The 18,791-nt window shown below is 44.2% G+C and overlaps 1 protein-coding gene across 1 annotated transcript; it reads right to left on the bottom strand.

The window, feature by feature from the left end:
• Positions 1–11,493: 11,493 nt before the first annotated feature.
• Positions 11,494–12,447, bottom strand: LOC117333955 (DNA topoisomerase 1-like). The gene has a single exon (XM_033893374.1). The coding sequence runs from the start codon at positions 12,445–12,447 to the stop codon at positions 11,494–11,496; it is 954 nt and encodes a 317-aa protein (XP_033749265.1).
• Positions 12,448–18,791: the final 6,344 nt, after the last annotated feature.

The following is an 18,791-nucleotide window of genomic DNA, read 5'->3' as shown; positions in this document are numbered from 1 at the left end:
AGTCCGGGAAGTTCTGTATACAGATGGAGTAAGAGAGTCGGGGAAGTTCTGTATACAGATGGAGTAAGATAGTCCGGGAAGTCCTGTATACAGATGGAGTAAGAGAGTCCGGGAAGTCCTGTATACAGATGGAGTAAGAGAGTCCGGGAAGTCCTGTATACGGATGGAGTAAGAGAGTCAGGGAAGTTCTGTATACAGATGGAGTAAGAGAGTCTGGGAAGTTCTGTATACAGATGGAGTAAGAGAGTCGGGGAAGTCCTGTATACAGATGGAGTAAGAGAGTCCGGGAAGTCCTGTATACAGATGGAGTAAGAGAGTCGGGGAAGTTCTGTATACAGATGGAGTAAGCGAGTCCGGGAAGTTCTGTATACAGATGGAGTAAGATAGTCCGGGAAGTTCTGTATACAGATGGAGTAAGAGAGTCCGGGAAGTCCTGTATACAGATGGAGTAAGAGAGTCCGGGAAGTCCTGTATACAGATGGAGTAAGAGAGTCCGGGAAGTCCTGTATACAGATGGAGTAAGAGAGTCCGGGAAGTCCTGTATACAGATGGAGTAAGAGAGTCGGGGAACTCCTGTATACAGATGGAGTAAGAGAGTCCGGGAAGTCCTGTATACAGATGGAGTAAGAGAGTCCGGGAAGTCCTGTATACAGATAGAGTAAGAGAGTCGGGGAATCAGGTATACAATGGGTAAAAGAGCGGGGAAGTTTGTTACAATGGGGTAAGAAGTGGGGGTTTTAACAGATGGAGTAAAAGATCGGGGGTAGTTTGTATACGAGGAGTAAGAGATGGGGAAGTTCTGTATCAAGGATAAGAAGTCCGGGGAAATTTTGTATACAATGGGAAAAAGAGTTTGGAAATCGGTTACAGATGGAGTGAAGTCCGGGAAGTCCTTATACGGATGGAGTAAAGAGTCGGGGAGTTTTGTATACAAGGAGTAGAAATACGGGAAGTTTTTGTAACAGAGGGGGTTAAGAGAGTCGGGAAGGGATAAGATGGAGTTAGAGAGTCGGGGAAGCCCGTATACAAAGGGAGTAAGGAGCCGGGAAATCCTGTTACAAGGGGTAAAGATCGGGGGGAAATTTGTATACAGAAAAGGGTAAAAGAGTCCGGGGGTCCGTATAAATGGTGAAGAGGTCCGGGAACCCCTAACGAGGAGTAGAGATCTTGGAAGTCCTGTATACAGATGGAGTAAGATAGTCCGGGAAGTTCTGTATACAGATGGAGTAAGAGAGTCCGGGAAGTTCTGTATACAGATGGAGTAAGAGAGTCGGGGAAGTCCTGTATACAGATAGAGTAAGAGAGTCCGGGAAGTTCTTTATACAGATGGAGTAAGAGAGTCCGGGAAGTCCTGTATACAGATGGAGTAAGAGAGTCGGGGAAGTTCTGTATACAGATGGAGTAAGAGAGTCCGAGAAGTTCTTTATACAGATGGAGTAAGATAGTCCGGGAAGTCCTGTATACAGATGGAGTAAGAGAGTCCGGGAAGTCCTGTATACAGATGGAGTAAGAGAGTCGGGGAAGTCCTGTATACAGATGGAGTAAGGGAGTCCGGGAAGTCCTGTATACAGATGGAGTAAGAGAGTCGGGGAAGTTCTGTATACAGATGGAGTAAGAGAGTCCGGGAAGTCAGGTATACAGATGGAGCAAGAGAGTCCGGGAAGTCAGGTATACAGATGGAGTAAGAGAGTCGGGGAAGTTCTGTATACAGATGGAGTAAGAGAGTCGGGGAAGTCCTGTATACAGATGGAGTAAGAGAGTCCGGAAGTTCTGTATACAGATGGAGTAAGAGAGTCCGGGAAGTTCAGTATACAGATGGAGTAAGAGAGTCGGGGAAGTCCTGTATACAGATGGAGTAAGAGAGTCCGGGAAGTCCTGTATACAGATGGAGTAAGAGAGTCCGGGAAGTTCTGTATACAGATGGAGTAAGATAGTCCGGGAAGTCCTGTATACAGATGGAGTAAGAGAGTCCGGGAAGTCCTGTATACAGATGGAGTAAGAGAGTCTGGGAAGTTCTGTATACAGATGGAGTAAGAGAGTCCGGGAAGTCCTGTATACAGATGGAGTAAGAGAGTCGGGGAAGTCCTGTATACAGATGGAGTAAGAGAGTCCGGGAAGTCCTGTATACAGATGGAGTAAGAGAGTCGGGGAAGTTCTGTATACAGATGGAGTAAGAGAGTCCGGGAAGTTCTGTATACAGATGGAGTAAGATAGTCCGGGAAGTTCTGTATACAGTTGGAGTAAGAGAGTCCGGGAAGTCATGTATACAGATGGAGTAAGAGAGTCCGGGCAGTCATGTATACAGATGGAGTAAGAGAGTCCGGGAAGTTCTGTATACAGATGGAGTAAGAGAGTCCGGGAAGTCCTGTATACAGATGGAGTAAGAGAGTCCGGAAAGTCCTATATACAGATAAAGTAAGAGAGTCCGGGAAGTCCTGTATACAGATGGAGTAAGAGAGTCCGGGAAGTTCTGTATACAGATGGAGTAAGATAGTCCGGGAAGTTCTGTATACAGATGGAGTAAGAGAGTCCGGGAAGTCCTGTATACAGATGGTGTAAGAGAGTCCGGGAAGTCCTGTATACAGATGGAGTAAGAGAGTCCGGGAAGTCCTGTATACAGATGGAGTAAGAGAGTCCGGGAAGTTCTGTATACAGATGGAGTAAGAGAGTCCGGGAAGTCCTTATACAGATGGAGTAAGAGAGTCCGGGAAGTCCTGTATACAGATGGAGTAAGAGAGTCCGGGAAGTCCTGTATACAGATGGAGTAAGAGAGTCCGGGAAGTCCTGTATACAGATGGAGTAAGAGAGTCCGGGAAGTCCTGTATACAGATGGAGTAAGAGAGTCCGGGAAGTCTGTATACAGATGGAGTAAGAGAGTCCGGGAAGTCCTGTATACAGATGGAGTAAGAGAGTCGGGGAAGTCCTGTATACAGATGGAGTAAGAGAGTCCGGGAAGTCCTGTATACAGATGGAGTAAGAGAGTCCGGGAAGTCCTGTATACAGATGGAGTAAGAGAGTCCGGGAAGTCCTGTATACAGATGGAGTAAGAGAGTCCGGGAAGTCCTGTATACAGATGGAGTAAGAGAGTCCGGGAAGTCCTGTATACAGATGGAGTAAGAGAGTCGGGAAGTCCTGTATACAGATGGAGTAAGAGAGTCCGGGAAGTCCTGTATACAGATGGAGTAAGAGAGTCCGGGAAGTCCTGTATACAGATGGAGTAAGAGAGTCCGGGAAGTCCTGTATACAGATGGAGTAAGAGAGTCCGGGAAGTCCTGTATACAGATGGAGTAAGAGAGTCGGGGAAGTCCTGTATACAGATGGAGTAAGAGAGTCCGGGGAAGTTCTGTATACAGATGGAGTAAGAGAGTCCGGGAAGTCCTGTATACAGATGGAGTAAGAGAGTCCGGGAAGTCCTGTATACAGATGGAGTAAGAGAGTCCGGGAAGTCCTGTATACAGATGGAGTAAGAGAGTCGGGAAGTTCTGTATACAGATGGAGTAAGAGAGTCCGGGAAGTCCTGTATACAGATGGAGTAAGAGAGTCGGGAAGTCTGTATACAGATGGAGTAAGAGAGTCCGGGAAGTTCTGTATACAGATGGAGTAAGAGAGTCCGGGAAGTCCTGTATACAGATGGAGTAAGAGAGTCGGGAAGTCCTGTATACAGATGGAGTAAGAGAGTCCGGGAAGTTCTGTATACAGATGGAGTAAGAGAGTCCGGGAAGTCCTGTATACAGATGGAGTAAGAGAGTCCGGGAAGTCCTGTATACAGATGGAGTTTAAGAGAGTCCGGAAGTTCTGTATACAGATGGAGTAAGAGAGTCCGGGAAGTTCTGTATACGAGATGGAGTAAGAGAGTCGGGGAGTCCTGTATACAGATGGAGTAAGAGAGTCCGGGAAGTCTGTATACAGATGGAGTAAGAGAGTCCGGGAAGTTCTGTATACAGATGGAGTCTGTTAAGATGAGTCGGCGGAAGTCTGTATACAGATGGAGTAAGAGAGTCCGGGAAGTTCCTGTATACAGATGGAGTAAGAGAGTCCGGGAAGTCCTGTATACAGATGGAGTAAGAGAGTCGGGAAGTCCTGATACAGTTGGATAGAGAGAGTAATAGAGTCGGTGAAAGTCTGTATACAGATGGAGATAGAGAGTCCGGGAAGTCTGTATACAGATGGAGTAGAGAGGTCCGGGAAGTCTGTATACAGATGGAGTAAGAGAGTCCGGGAAGTCCTTGTATACAGATGGAGTAAGAGAGTCGGGAAGTTCTGTATACAGATGGAGTAAGAGAGTCCGGGAAGTTCTGTATACAGATGGAGTAAGAGAGTCCGGGAAGTTCTGTATACAGATGGAGTAAGAGAGTCCGGGAAGTCCTGTATACAGATGGAGTAAGAGAGTCCGGGAAGTCATGTATACAGATGGAGTAAGAGAGTCCGGGAAGTTCTGTATACAGATGGAGTAAGAGAGTCCGGGAAGTCCTGTATACAGATGGAGTAAGAGAGTCCGGAAGTCCTGTATACAGATGGAGTAAGAGAGTCCGGGAAGTCCTGTATACAGATGGAGTAAGAGAGTCCGGGAAGTTCTGTATACAGATGGAGTAAGAGAGTCCGGGAAGTCTGTATACAGATGGAGTAAGAGAGTCCGGGAAGTCCTGTATACAGATGGAGTAAGAGAGTCCGGGAAGTCCTGTATACAGATGGAGTAAGAGAGTCCGGGAAGTCCTGTATACAGATGGAGTAAGAGAGTCCGGGAAGTTCTGTATACAGATGGAGTAAGAGAGTCCGGGAAGTCCTGTATACAGATGGAGTAAGAGAGTCCGGGAAGTCTGTATACAGATGGAGTAAGAGAGTCCGGGAAGTCCTGTATACAGATGGAGTAAGAGAGTCCGGGAAGTTCTGTATACAGATGGAGTAAGAGAGTCCGGGAAGTTCTGTATACAGATGGAGTAAGAGAGTCCGGGAAGTCCTGTATACAGATGGAGTAAGAGAGTCCGGGAAGTTCCTGTATACAGATGGAGTAAGAGAGTCCGGGAAGTCCTGTATACAGATGGAGTAAGAGAGTCCGGGAAGTCCTGTATACAGATGGAGTAAGAGAGTCCGGGAAGTCCTGTATACAGATGGAGTAAGAGAGTCCGGGAAGTCCTGTATACAGATGGAGTAAGAGAGTCCGGGAAGTCCTGTATACAGATGGAGTAAGAGAGTCCGGGAAGTCCTGTATACAGATGGAGTAAGAGAGTCCGGGAAGTCCTGTATACAGATGGAGTAAGAGAGTCCGGGAAGTCCTGTATACAGATGGAGTAAGAGAGTCCGGGAAGTCCTGTATACAGATGGAGTAAGAGAGTCCGGGAAGTCCTGTATACAGATGGAGTAAGAGAGTCCGGGAAGTCCTGTATACAGATGGAGTAAGAGAGTCCGGGAAGTTCTGTATACAGATGGAGTAAGATAGTCGGGAAGTCCTGTATACAGATGGAGTAAGAGAGTCCGGGAAGTTCTGTATACAGATGGAGTAAGAGAGTCGGGGAAGTTCTGTATACAGATGGAGTAAGATAGTCCGGGAAGTCCTGTATACAGATGGAGTAAGAGAGTCCGGGAAGTCTGTATACAGATGGAGTAAGAGAGTCCGGGAAGTCCTGTATACAGATGGAGTAAGAGAGTCCGGGAAGTTCTGTATACAGATGGAGTAAGAGAGTCGGGGAAGTTCTGTATACAGATAGAGTAAGAGAGTCCGGGAAGTTCTGTATACAGATGGAGTAAGAGAGTCCGGGAAGTCATGTATACAGATGGAGTAAGAGAGTCCGGGCAGTCATGTATACAGATGGAGTAAGAGAGTCCGGGAAGTTCTGTATACAGATGGAGTAAGAGAGTCGGGAAGTCCTGTATACAGATGGAGTAAGAGAGTCCGGGAAGTCCTGTATACAGATGGAGTAAGAGAGTCCGGGAAGTCCTGTATACAGATGGAGTAAGAGAGTCCGGGAAGTCTGTATACAGATGGAGTAAGAGAGTCCGGGGAAGTCCTGTATACAGATGGAGTAAGAGAGTCGGGAAGTCTGTATACAGATGGAGTAAGAGAGTCGGGAAGTCTGTATACAGATGGAGTAAGAGAGTCCGGGAAGTTCTGTATACAGATGGAGTAAGAGAGTCCGGGAAGTTCCTGTATACAGATGGAGTAAGAGAGTCCGGGAAGTCCTGTATACAGATGAGTAAGAGAGTCCGGGAAGTCCTGTATACAGATGGAGTAAGAGAGTCCAGGGAAGTTCTGTATACAGATGGAGTAAGAGAGTCGGGAAGTTCCTGTATACAGATGGAGTAAGAGAGTCCGGGAAGTCTGTATACAGATGGAGTAAGAGAGTCCGGGAAGTCCTGTATACAGATGGAGTAAGAGAGTCCGGGAAGTTCTGTATACAGATGGAGTAAGAGAGTCGGGGAAGTCCTGTATACAGATGGAGTAAGAGAGTCCGGGAAGTCCTGTATACAGATGGAGTAAGAGAGTCCGGGAAGTTCTGTATACAGATGGAGTAAGAGAGTCCGGGAAGTCCTGTATACAGATGGAGTAAGAGAGTCCGGGAAGTCCTGTATACAGATGGAGTAAGAGAGTCGGGAAGTCCTGTATACAGATGGAGTAAGAGAGTCCGGGAAGTTCTGTATACAGATGGAGTAAGAGAGTCCGGGAAGTCCTGTATACAGATGGAGTAAGAGAGTCCGGGAAGTCCTGTATACAGATGGAGTAAGAGAGTCCGGGAAGTCCTGTATACAGATGGAGTAAGAGAGTCCGGGAAGTCCTGTATACAGATGGAGTAAGAGAGTCCGGGAAGTTCCTGTATACAGATGGAGTAAGAGAGTCCGGGAAGTCCTGTATACAGATGGAGTAAGAGAGTCCGGGAAGTCCTGTATACAGATGGAGTAAGAGAGTCCGGGAAGTCCTGTATACAGATGGAGTAAGAGAGTCGGGAAGTCCTGTATACAGATGGAGTAAGAGAGTCGGGGAAGTTCTGTATACAGATGGAGTAAGAGAGTCGGGAAGTTCTGTATACAGATGGAGTAAGAGAGTCCGGGAAGTCCTGTATACAGATGGAGTAAGAGAGTCCGGGAAGTCCTGTATACAGATGGAGTAAGAGAGTCCGGGAAGTTCTGTATACAGATGGAGTAAGAGAGTCCGGGAAGTCCTGTATACAGATGGAGGTAAGAGAGTCCGGGAAGTTCTGTATACAGATGGAGTAAGAGAGTCCGGGAAGTCCTGTATACAGATGGAGTAAGAGAGTCCGGGAAGTTCTGTATACAGATGGAGTAAGAGAGTCCGGGAAGTTCTGTATACAGATGGAGTAAGAGAGTCGGGGAAGTCCTGTATACAGATGGAGTAAGAGAGTCCGGGAAGTTCTGTATACAGATGGAGTAAGAGAGTCCGGGAAGTCCTGTATACAGATGGAGTAAGATAGTCCGGGAAGTTCTGTATACAGATGGAGTAAGAGATTCCGGGAAGTCCTGTATACAGATGGAGTAAGAGAGTTCGGGAAGTCCTGTATACAGATGGAGTAAGAGAGTCCGGGAAGTCCTGTGTACAGATGGAGTAAGAGAGTCCGGGAAGTCCTGTATACAGATGGAGTAAGAGAGTCCGGGAAGTCCTGTATACAGATGGAGTAAGAGAGTCGGGGAAGTTCTGTATACAGATGGAGTAAGAGAGTCGGGAAGTTCTGTATACAGATGGAGTAAGAGAGTCCGGGAAGTCCTGTATACAGATGGGGTAAGAGAGTCCGGGAAGTCCTGTATACAGATGGAGTAAGAGAGTCGGGGAAGTTCTGTATACAGATGGAGTAAGAGAGTCGGGGTAGTTCTGTATACAGATGGAGTAAGAGAGTCGGGGAAGTTCTGTATACAGATGGAGTAAGAGATCCCGGAAGTCTCGTATACATGTATAAGATCCGAGAAGTCTCGTATACATGTATCTAGGTTGTCCGGGAAGTCTCGTATACAATGTTCATATGTATCTATATTGTCCGGGAAGTCCCGTATACATGTATAGGTTGTCCGGGAAGTCTCGTATACATGTATCTATATTGTCCGGGAAGTCCCGTATACATGTATAGGTTGTCCGGGAAGTCTCGTATACATATGTATCTATATTATCCGGAAAGTCCTGTACTAATCTTCAGTACGACTAGAGTTATCTTGGTTTGAGATGAGTTGTCAGATGCGAAGCTAATGCTACGGCAAACAAGGCTATTTAAACTAGTTAAAGCGTATCGTCTTCCCATTTTTGCCATCATATAGTTTATAGAAACATGACTGACTTATTTAAGATCTTTATATATATATTCATTTTTTTGTATATCACAATATATAGCTATCTTGAAGAATAATTTTCTGCAGCAGATTTTTTTTATTCCTAGGTATAACCTAGTTTCTTGAACACTTTAAAACATTTCAGAATGATCTGTATTTTCGTTGGCGTGGTCAAAAGTCATGCAGAATTGCTATATTAGCTTTTCTTGGGAAATGTGGGTCGAGAGATAACCGATAAAGTGGTATGCCATTTTTTGTTTTTGGATATATATTCTGTTCATTACCGATAGACAGGGTGTTTTATGAAGTATAGAGAAATTTAAAACTTGAAGTCTGAAAAACAATTGTTTAATTTTGGTCAGGTAATGAAAACCCTAACATACATATATACAAATGTACTGTAAAATCATCAATTTTGGAGAAGGTTTAATTTTCGTTTAATTCATTTGCACACTTGTTACACGGATTCAAATGTCCATGAATTGCTAAAAACTTCAGAGTACATACATAAAGATACATGAAATAGCATTTTTGGAGAAAACAATGGAAATTTTAGCCCCACGAAAATATATGATTTTACAGTACTGAGTTAAAATGTTGACGTTTTGTTTCAATTTGAAATTAGAATTAAGACCTTCATATGTTTGGCATACTAATGGTATGGAATCTCTTGTTCGCCCTACTTTATACCTTACGTAATCAGTTCCACTGTACAGGCAGCAGACAGATATATCGTTGGTGAGGTCAAATGGAGTTGTATCACGTGCACCAAGGTCAAAAACCAGTCATTTCTCAATGTACATGTATGTATTTCAGGATCCTTCTCTTTTGGCTTATGCTATCTTTGTCATAATGATAATAGGAGCCGTAAGGCATGCTGAATTATATAATTATTAAACCTTATACTGAGGTATATTAGTAAATTTCTATATGGACGGATATTAATTTAATTCAATATTCAGAGTTACCTGTGTTTTCTAAGTAAATACTATTAGCGTTATATGTAATCGAATCTATCAGGTTTTCTTAATACATAAAATGTATCACAGAGCTGATAAAATAAAAGCGTCGAGTAGTCAATTAATGTTACAGCCTGTTTTATAATACTTGATTACCCACAATATCAATGACTACTATATTTACTGTAGTAGCATACAGTTAAACATTTTTATAATTTTATAAATTTAAACGAAAAATGCACGTAATGAAGATAAAATTTGACTATCAAATTAGATATACACTTTAGCCTCTACATGACGTTGATTGTTTGATTTCTTGTTACGGTATTTTAAACGACTTGAAATATTCGGAAAATCAGTTAAATGCGTAATATATTTACATTGCCTACACCTTATACTGTCTTATTACATAAGTATGTATAATGGAAGGCTGCAAATATGTCAATAAATCGGTTCCAGACGACACGTATGCTACTTACGTCATAACTCCATTCGTGCTGTCGACCAATAAAAAAGTAACAAATGTTTACTATCTGATATATCCCGATCTACAGTTACCTCAGCACTTATGCTTTAAAGAACAAGGTAGAAATATTCCCGATTCAACAAACTTTCTATTTGTGTTTGGTGTCTGCTCGGCTCCTGACGTCTGTGTCTGCTCTCGATGACATCTTTCTCTTTGTGTTTGGTGTCTGCTCTGCTCTCGATGACATCTTTCTCTTTATGTTCGGTGTCTGTCGGCTCCTGATGACATCTTCCTCTTTATGTTCGGTGTCTGCTCGGCTCCTGACGTCTGTGTCTGCTCGGCCCTGATTACGTCTTTCTCCTTGTGTTCGGTGTCTGCTCGGCTCCTAATGACGTCTCTCTCCTTGTGTTCGGTGTCTACTCGGCTCCTGATTACGTCTTTCTCCTTGTGTTCGGTGTCTGCTCGGCTCCTGATGACATCTTTCTCCTTGTGTTCGGTGTCTACTCGGCTCCTGATGACATCTTTCTCCTTGTGTTCGGTGTCTGCTCGGCTCCTGATGACATCTTTCTCCTTGTGTTCGGTGTCTGCTCGGCTCCTGGCGTCTTTCCCCTTGTGTTCGGTGTCTGCTCGGCTCCTGATGACGTCTCTCTCCTTGTGTTCGGTGTCTGCTCGGCTCCTGATGACGTCTCTCTCCTTGTGTTCGGTGTCTGCTCGGCTCCTGATGACGTCTCTCTCCTTGTGTTCGGTGTCTACTCGGCTCCTGATGACATCTTTCTCCTTGTGTTCGGTGTCTACTCGGCTCCTGATGACATCTTTCTCCTTGTGTTCGGTGTCTGCTCGGCTCCTGATGACATCTCTCTCCTTGTGTTCGGTGTCTACTCGGCTCCTGACGTCTGTGTCTGCTCGGCCCTGATTACGTCTTTCTCCTTGTGTTCGGTGTCTGCTCGGCTCCTGATGACGTCTCTCTCCTTGTGTTCGGTGTCTGCTCGGCTCCTGATGACGTCTCTCTCCTTGTGTTCGGTGTCTACTCGGCTCCTGATGACATCTTTCTCCTTGTGTTCGGTGTCTACTCGGCTCCTGATGACATCTTTCTCCTTGTGTTCGGTGTCTGCTCGGCTCCTGATGACATCTCTCTCCTTGTGTTCGGTGTCTACTCGGCTCCTGATGACATCTTTCTCCTTGCGTTCGGTATCTGCTCGGCTCCTGATTACGTCTTTCTCCTTGAGTTCGGTGTCTACTCGGCTCCTGATGACATCTTTCTCCAAGTGTTCGGTGTCTGCTCGGCTCCTGATGACATCTCTCTCCTTGTGTTCGGTGTCTGCTCGGCTCTTGATTACGTCTTTCTCCTTGTGTTCGGTGTCTGCTCGGCTCCTGATTACGTCTTTCTCCTTGTGTTCGGTGTCTGCTCGGCTCCTGATGACATCTCTCTCCTTGTGTTCGGTGTCTGCTCGGCTCTTGATTACGTCTTTCTCCTTGTGTTCGGTGTCTGCTCGGCTCCTGATTACGTCTTTCTCCTTGTGTTCTGTGTCTGCTCGGCTCCTGATTACGTCTTTCTCCTTGTGTTCGGTGTCTACTCGGCTCCTGGCGTCTTTCTCTTTGTATTTGGTGTCCCCCGGCTCCTGATGACATCTTTCTCCTTGTGTTCAGTGTCTGCTCGGCTCCTGATGACATCTTCCTCTTTGTATTTGATGTCTGCTCGGCTCCTGATGACATCTTTCTCCTTGTGTTCGGTGTCTGCTCGGCTCCTGACGTCTGTGTCTGCTCGGCTCCTGATGACATCTCTCTCCTTGTGTTCGGTGTCTACTCGGCTCCTGGTGTCTTTCTCTTTGTATTCGGTGTCCCCCGGCTCCTGATGACATCTTTCTCCTTGTGTTCGGTGTCTGCTCGGCTCCTGATGACGTCTTTCTCCTTGTGTTCGGTGTCTACTCGGCTCCTGGCGTCTTTCTCCTTGTGTTCGGTGTCTGCTCGGCTCCTGATGACATCTTTCTCCTTGTGTTCGGTGTCTGCTCGGCTCCTGATGACATCTTTCTCCTTGTGTTCGGTGTCTGCTCGGCTCCTGATGACGTCTTTCTCCTTGTGTTCGGTGTCTACTCGGCTCCTGACGTCTTTCTCCTTGTTTTCGGTGTCTGCTCGGCTCCTGATGACATCTTTCTCCTTGTGTTCGGTGTCTGCTCGGCTCCTGATGACATCTTTCTCCTTGTGTTCGATGTCTGCTCGGCTCCTTACGTCTTTTTGTTCTGTGCCTGATCGGCTCCTGATGACGTCTTTCTCCTTGTGTTCGGTGTCTACTCGGCTCCTGACGTCTTTCTCCTTGTTTTCGGTGTCTGCTCGGCTCCTGATGACATCTTTCTCCTTGTGTTCGGTGTCTGCTCGGCTCCTGATGACATCTTTCTCCTTGTGTTCGGTGTCTGCTCGGCTCCTGATGACATCTTTCTCCTGGTGTTCGGTGTCTGTTCGGCTCCTGATGACGTCTTTCTCCTTGTGTTCGGTGTCTGCTCGGCTCCTTACGTCTTTTTGTTCTGTGTCTGCTCGGCTCCTGATGACATCTTTCTCCTTGTGTTCTGTGTCTACTCGGCTCCTGATGACATCTTTCTCCTTCTGTTCGGTGTCTGCTCGGCTCCTTACGTCTTTTTGTTCTGTGTCTGCTCGACTCCTGGCGTCCTTATTTTTTTTTATGTTCGGCGTCTGTTCGGTTCTTGATGACATCTTTCTCTTTTTGTTCGTTATCTGTTTGGTGTCTGCTCGGCTCCTCATGTTTTTCTCTTTTTGATTGGTGTTTGCTCGGCTCCTGATGTCTTTCTCTTTATGTTTGGTATCTCCTCGGCTCTGCTGATGTCTTTTTCTTTGTGTTCGGTGTCTGCTCGACTCCTTATGAGTTTGTTTGTTTTTATCTCTTCGGGATTTATTTTACCTCATCACTATTTGAAATTGACATTTCATGTAAATAATTATATTGCTTAATCTAATTAAACATGTTATTGACATGTTGGCAACATTTCAATAAAAATACTTTTGACGCAGCTGATTAACGTTTGTTATCTATGCATGTGCATGAACTTTCTTTCCTAGACTTGCCACATCCGGGTTTTTAGTAACTGAGTACACATTAGAACGAGGTCGTTGTTTTTTTGTCCCCAGTAACAAGAGGTGTTATCGCTAAAAATGATAGATTCGCTGTGTATTTGCATAAACATTAATCAATAATGAGCTCACATATGTACATTATACGTTAAAACCACACTTTAGAGTACTTTATTAACTTAACTAGTTGTAAATTATTGCCATATTGACTTTAGATGTAGATATGAATTGATCAAATTAGCATTGCACCTTTTCTGTCATTTCCCACTAAATTGTTACCAAATGAGTGTCCTAACTGATATACTCATACCTAACATTACACGTGTTGAGGAAGTAAAAATAAAAAAATAAAGCTGGTAGCAAATTGGATAACTGATTTTTTTGCTCTATTATATGACCTGAATGGTCACACTCTATATAGGTAGGAACCACACTGTATATAGATACAGACACACACCATATAGGTTAGGATCACACTGTATATAGGTAAAAACCGCACTCTATTTAGGAAGAAACCGCACTCTATATAGGTAGGGACCACACTCCATAGTGGTTAGGACCACACTGTCTATGGGTAGGGACCACACTGTAAATAGATATGGAACCTCTATATAGGTAGGGACCACACTTTATACAGGTAGGGACCACATTGTATACAGGTAGGGACCACATTATATATAGGTAGGGACCACACTATATATAGGTAGGGACCACACTATATATAGGTAGGGACCACACTATATATAGGTAGGGACCACACTATATATAGGTAGGGACCACACTGTATATAGGTAGGGACCACACTATATATAGGTATGGACCACACTGTATATAGGTAGGGACCACACTATATATAGGTAGGGACCACACTGTATATAGGTAGGGACCACACTGTATATAGGTAGGGACCACACTATATATAGGTAGGGACCACACTGTATATAGGTAGGGACCACACTATATATAGGTAGGGACCACACTGTATATAGGTAGGGACCACACTGTATATAGGTAGGGACACACTGTATATAGGTAGGGACCACACTATATATAGGTATGGACCACACTGTATATAGATAAGGACACTGTACATAGGTAGGGACCACATTGTATACAGGTAGGGACCACACTTTATACAGGTAGGGACCACATTGTATATACGTATATACGGGAACCACACTGTATATAGGTAGGGACACACTGAATATAGGTAGGGACCACACTGTATATAGGTAGGGACCACACTGTATATAGGTATGGACCACACTATATATAGGTATTGACACACTGTATATAGATAAGGACACTGTACATAGGTAGGGACCACATTGTAATAGGTATGGAACATAATTATATAGATAGGGACCCACACTATATATACTCATATCAACCTCAACCTGTTTAGATATGAACAACGTTCCATATAGTTAAGAACCACACCTGCCATATGTAAGGACAACACTTGATATAGGTAAGGACCAAACCCTATATAGAAAGGGACCGTACTGTATAATGGTTAGGACCACACTCTATATAGGTAGGCACAAAACTCTATACAGGTAGACACAACACTCTATTAGGTAGGGACCACACTGTATATAGGTAGGGACTACATTCTATATAGGTAGGGACCCTACTGTATATTGGTTAGGACCACACTCCATATAGGTAGGCACCACACTTTATATAAGTAGACACCACAATCTATATAGGTAGGCACCACCATCTATATAAATAGGGACCACACTTTATATATAAGGGAACCCGCTCAATGTAGGTAGACACCACATATTATACAGGTAGGGACACACTGTAAATAGGTAGGTAGGGGCCACACTGTATATAGGTAGGGACCACACTGTATATAGGTAGGGACCACACTGTCTAACGGCGGAAACCACACTGTATATAGGTAGGGACACACTGAATATAGGTAGGGACCACACTGTATATCGGTAGGGGCCACACTGTATATAGGTAGGGACCACACTGTATAAAGGTAGGGACCACATTGAATATAGGTAGGGACCACACTGAATATAGGTAGGGACCACACTGTATATAGGTAAGGACCACACTGTATATAGGTAGGGACCACATTGTATATAGCTAGGGACCACACTGTATATAGGTAGGGACCACACTATATATAGGTCGGGACCACACTGTATATAGGTAAGGACCATACTGTATATAGGTAGGGACCACACTGAATATAGGTAGGGACCACACTGTATATAGGTTAGGACCACACTGTATATAGGTAGGGACCACACTGTATATAAGTAGGGACCACACTGAATATAGGTAGGGACCACACTGTATATAAGTAGGGACCACACATTATGTAGTTGTGGATACACTGTATATAGGTAGGGGCCACACTGAATTTAGGTAGGGACCACACTGAATATAGGTAGGGACCACACTGTATATAGGTAGGGACCACACTGAATATAGGTAGGGACAACACTGTATATAGGTAGGGACCACACTGTATATAAGTAGGGACCACACATTATGTAGTTGTGGATACACTGTATATAGGTAGGGACCACACTGAATATAGGTAGGGACCACACTGTCTTACGGCGGGAACCACACTGTATATAGGTAGGGACCACACTTTATATAGGGTTGGACCACACTTTATATAGGTAGGGACCACACTGTATATAAATACGGACACTTTATAACGGTAGGGACAACACATTATGTAGTTGTGGATACACTGTATATAGGTAGGGACCACACTCTTTATAGGTATGGACCACACTGTATATTGGTAGGGACCACATTGTATATAGGTAGGGACCACACTCTTTCTAGGTATGGACCACACTGTATATAGATAAGGACACTGTACATAGGTAGGGATCACATTGTATATAGGTATGGAACATAATTATATAGATAGGGACCCACACTATATATAGGTATGGACCACACTGTATATAGATAAGGACACTGTACATAGGTAGGGATCACATTGTATATAGGTATGGAACATAATTATATAGATAGGGACCCACACTATATATAGGTATGGACCACACTGTATATAGATAAGGACACTGTACATAGGTAGGGATCACATTGTATATAGGTATGGTCCACACTATATATAGGTAGGGACCACACTATATATAGGTAGGGACCACACTATATATAGGTAGGGACCACACTATATATAGGTAGGGACCACACTATATATAGGTATGGACCACACTGTATATAGATAAGGACACTGTACATAGGTAGGGATCACATTGTATATAGGTATGGTCCACACTATATATAGGTAGGGACCACACTATATATAGGTAGGGACCACACTATATATAGGTAGGGACTACACTATATATAGGTAGGGACTACACTGTATATAGTAGGACCACACTGTAATAGGTAGGGACCACATTGTATATAGGTAGGACACATATATTAGTAGACTATGATAGTGGGACCACACTTAATAGGTAGCCATTATAGGTAGACCACACTCGTATTAGGTAGACCACACTATACATAGGTAGACACAATAGTAGCCATTATAGTGAGACCACACTGAATATGTAGGACCACACTATATATAGGTAAGGACCAACTACTATATAGGTAAGGACCACCTTTATAGGTAGGACCACTGTATATAGGTAGGACCACACTTATATAGGTAGGACCAAACTTATAGGTAGACCACTTATAAGTGACCACACTCTATTAGGTAGGGACCACACTGTATATAGGTAGGGACCACATATATAGTAGCACACTATATAGGATTAGGGACCACACTTATATATAAGGACACACTCTATATAGGTAGGACACCACACTTATATAGGTAGGGACCACACTATATATAGGTAGGACACAACACTTATTAGGTAGGGACCACACTGTATATAGGTAGGGACCACATTATATAGGTAGGGACCACACTATTATAGGTAGGACCACACTGTATATAGTAGGACCACACTCATATAGGTAGGACCACACTTTATATAGGTAGGACACCACACTGTATATAGGTAGGCCACACTATCTATATGGACCAACTGTATAAGTAGGGACCACACTTATATATAGGGGACCCACTGTATTAGGTAGACCAACACTTATATAGGTAGGACACACTGTAAATAGGTAGATAGGGACCACACTGTATATAGGTAGGGGCCACACTGAATATAGGTAGGGGCCACACTGAATATAGGTAGGGACCACACTGAATATAGGTAGGGACCACACTGAATATAGGTAGGGACCACACTGTATATAGGTAAGGGACCACACTGTATACAGGTAGGGACCACACTGAATATAGGTAGGGACCACACTGAATATAGGTAGAGACCACACTGTATATAGGTAGGGACCACACTGTATATAGGTAGGGACCACACTGAATATAGGTAGGGACCACACTGAATATAGGTAGGGACAACAGTGTTTAACGGCGGGAACCACACTGTATACAGGTAGGGACCACACTGTACATAGGTTGGGGCCACACTGAATATAGGTAGGGACCACACTGAATATAGGTAGGGACACACTGTATATAGGTAGGGACCACACTGAATATAGGTAGGGACCACACTGTATATAGGTAGGGACCACACTGTATATAGGTAGGCACCACACTGTATATAGGTAGGAACCACATTGTATATAGGTAGGTACCACACTGTATATAGGTAGGCACCACACTGTATATAAGTAGGGAACACACTATATAGGTAGTCAACACCATATATATAGGTAGGGGCCACACTATATAGGTAGGCACCACACTGTATATAAGTAGGGAACACACTATATAGGTAGTCACCACACTATATATAGGTAGGGGCCACACTATATAGGTAGTCACCACACTGTATATAGGTAGGGGCCACAATGTACATAGGTAAGGACCACACTCCAGGTTAGGATCATACTTTATATAGTAGGGACCACACTCCATATAGGTTAAGACCACACTTTATATAGGTTAGGACCACACTTTATATATGAAGCTTAGGACCAAACTCTATATAGGTAAGGACCACACTCTATATATAAAGCTTAGGACCACACTATATATAGGTAAGGACCACACTATATAAGAATATGAACCACACTCGATATTGGTGGAGGTCACACTGTATATAGGTAGGGACCACACTTTATATAGGTAGAAACTAGGGGCCACAATGTTTATAGGTTAGGACCAGACTTTATATAGGTAGGGACTAGGGACCACAGTGGTTATAGGTTAGGACCACACTTTATATAGGTAGGGACCACACTTTATATAGGTTAGGACCACTATATAGATAGGGACCACAATGTACAATTTATCACCCAGGTACCCTGTGGGTATGGACAAACTTAGTTCCCTTGGTTTAGTCGTTGTGTATATTTTCTACACAGGGTACATGGGGAGTAGGTGCAGTCTGTGTATATAGGTGTGCGTGTCGCGGCCAGGCGATAATCGGGGTGTTGGTGTCAGTCTGTAATATGTGAGGGTGCACTGTCTGGCTTGTCCACGCCACTGGGGCATTCCTTCACGTTCACCGTGTCTGAGTTCGCCCTGACTGTGATAAATAGCAGTCTCTCGCGCTCTACCTTGAAATTCGACACTACTTTACGGAATAGTTTCAATCGGGACACACCAATTATATCACATGCAACTTTCCACCCGGTGCCCTCCCGGTCGCAGGTCTACCCCAGGTAGCATAGAGACGCAGTTATGTTATGTCGGGTCGAGCAGGGCGAGAGTCGGAGAGGTGTGTTTATATTAACACACACTTACCTTGTGTGACCCAGACGTTGAGACTTGACACAGTGTAATTCAATAGCATGTAGTATAAATAGCCCCAATAGTCGGTCCTCTTTGTTCACTACATACTCCACTAAGTTTGAATATAGGACCTATGCAGCACCTCATTCTAGGGGTGATAATAGCGCTGTTGAATAATAAAAAACACCGACATTGCACAGGCTGTATTGTCGAGAAGAATACG

Source organism: Pecten maximus, chromosome 9, assembly GCF_902652985.1.
Source record: "Pecten maximus chromosome 9, xPecMax1.1, whole genome shotgun sequence".
In the NCBI taxonomy this organism is placed as follows: Eukaryota; Metazoa; Mollusca; class Bivalvia; order Pectinida; family Pectinidae; genus Pecten; species Pecten maximus.
Note: the sequence above shows the minus strand (reverse complement) of the source record. Positions and strands in the feature narration are given on the sequence as shown.

What these genes read in the sequence shown, in the direction of transcription:
- LOC117333955 (XM_033893374.1), bottom strand. Translation starts at nt 12,447, where the DNA reads ATGAGGAGCCGAGCAGACACCAAACAGATAACGAACAAAAAGAGAAAG.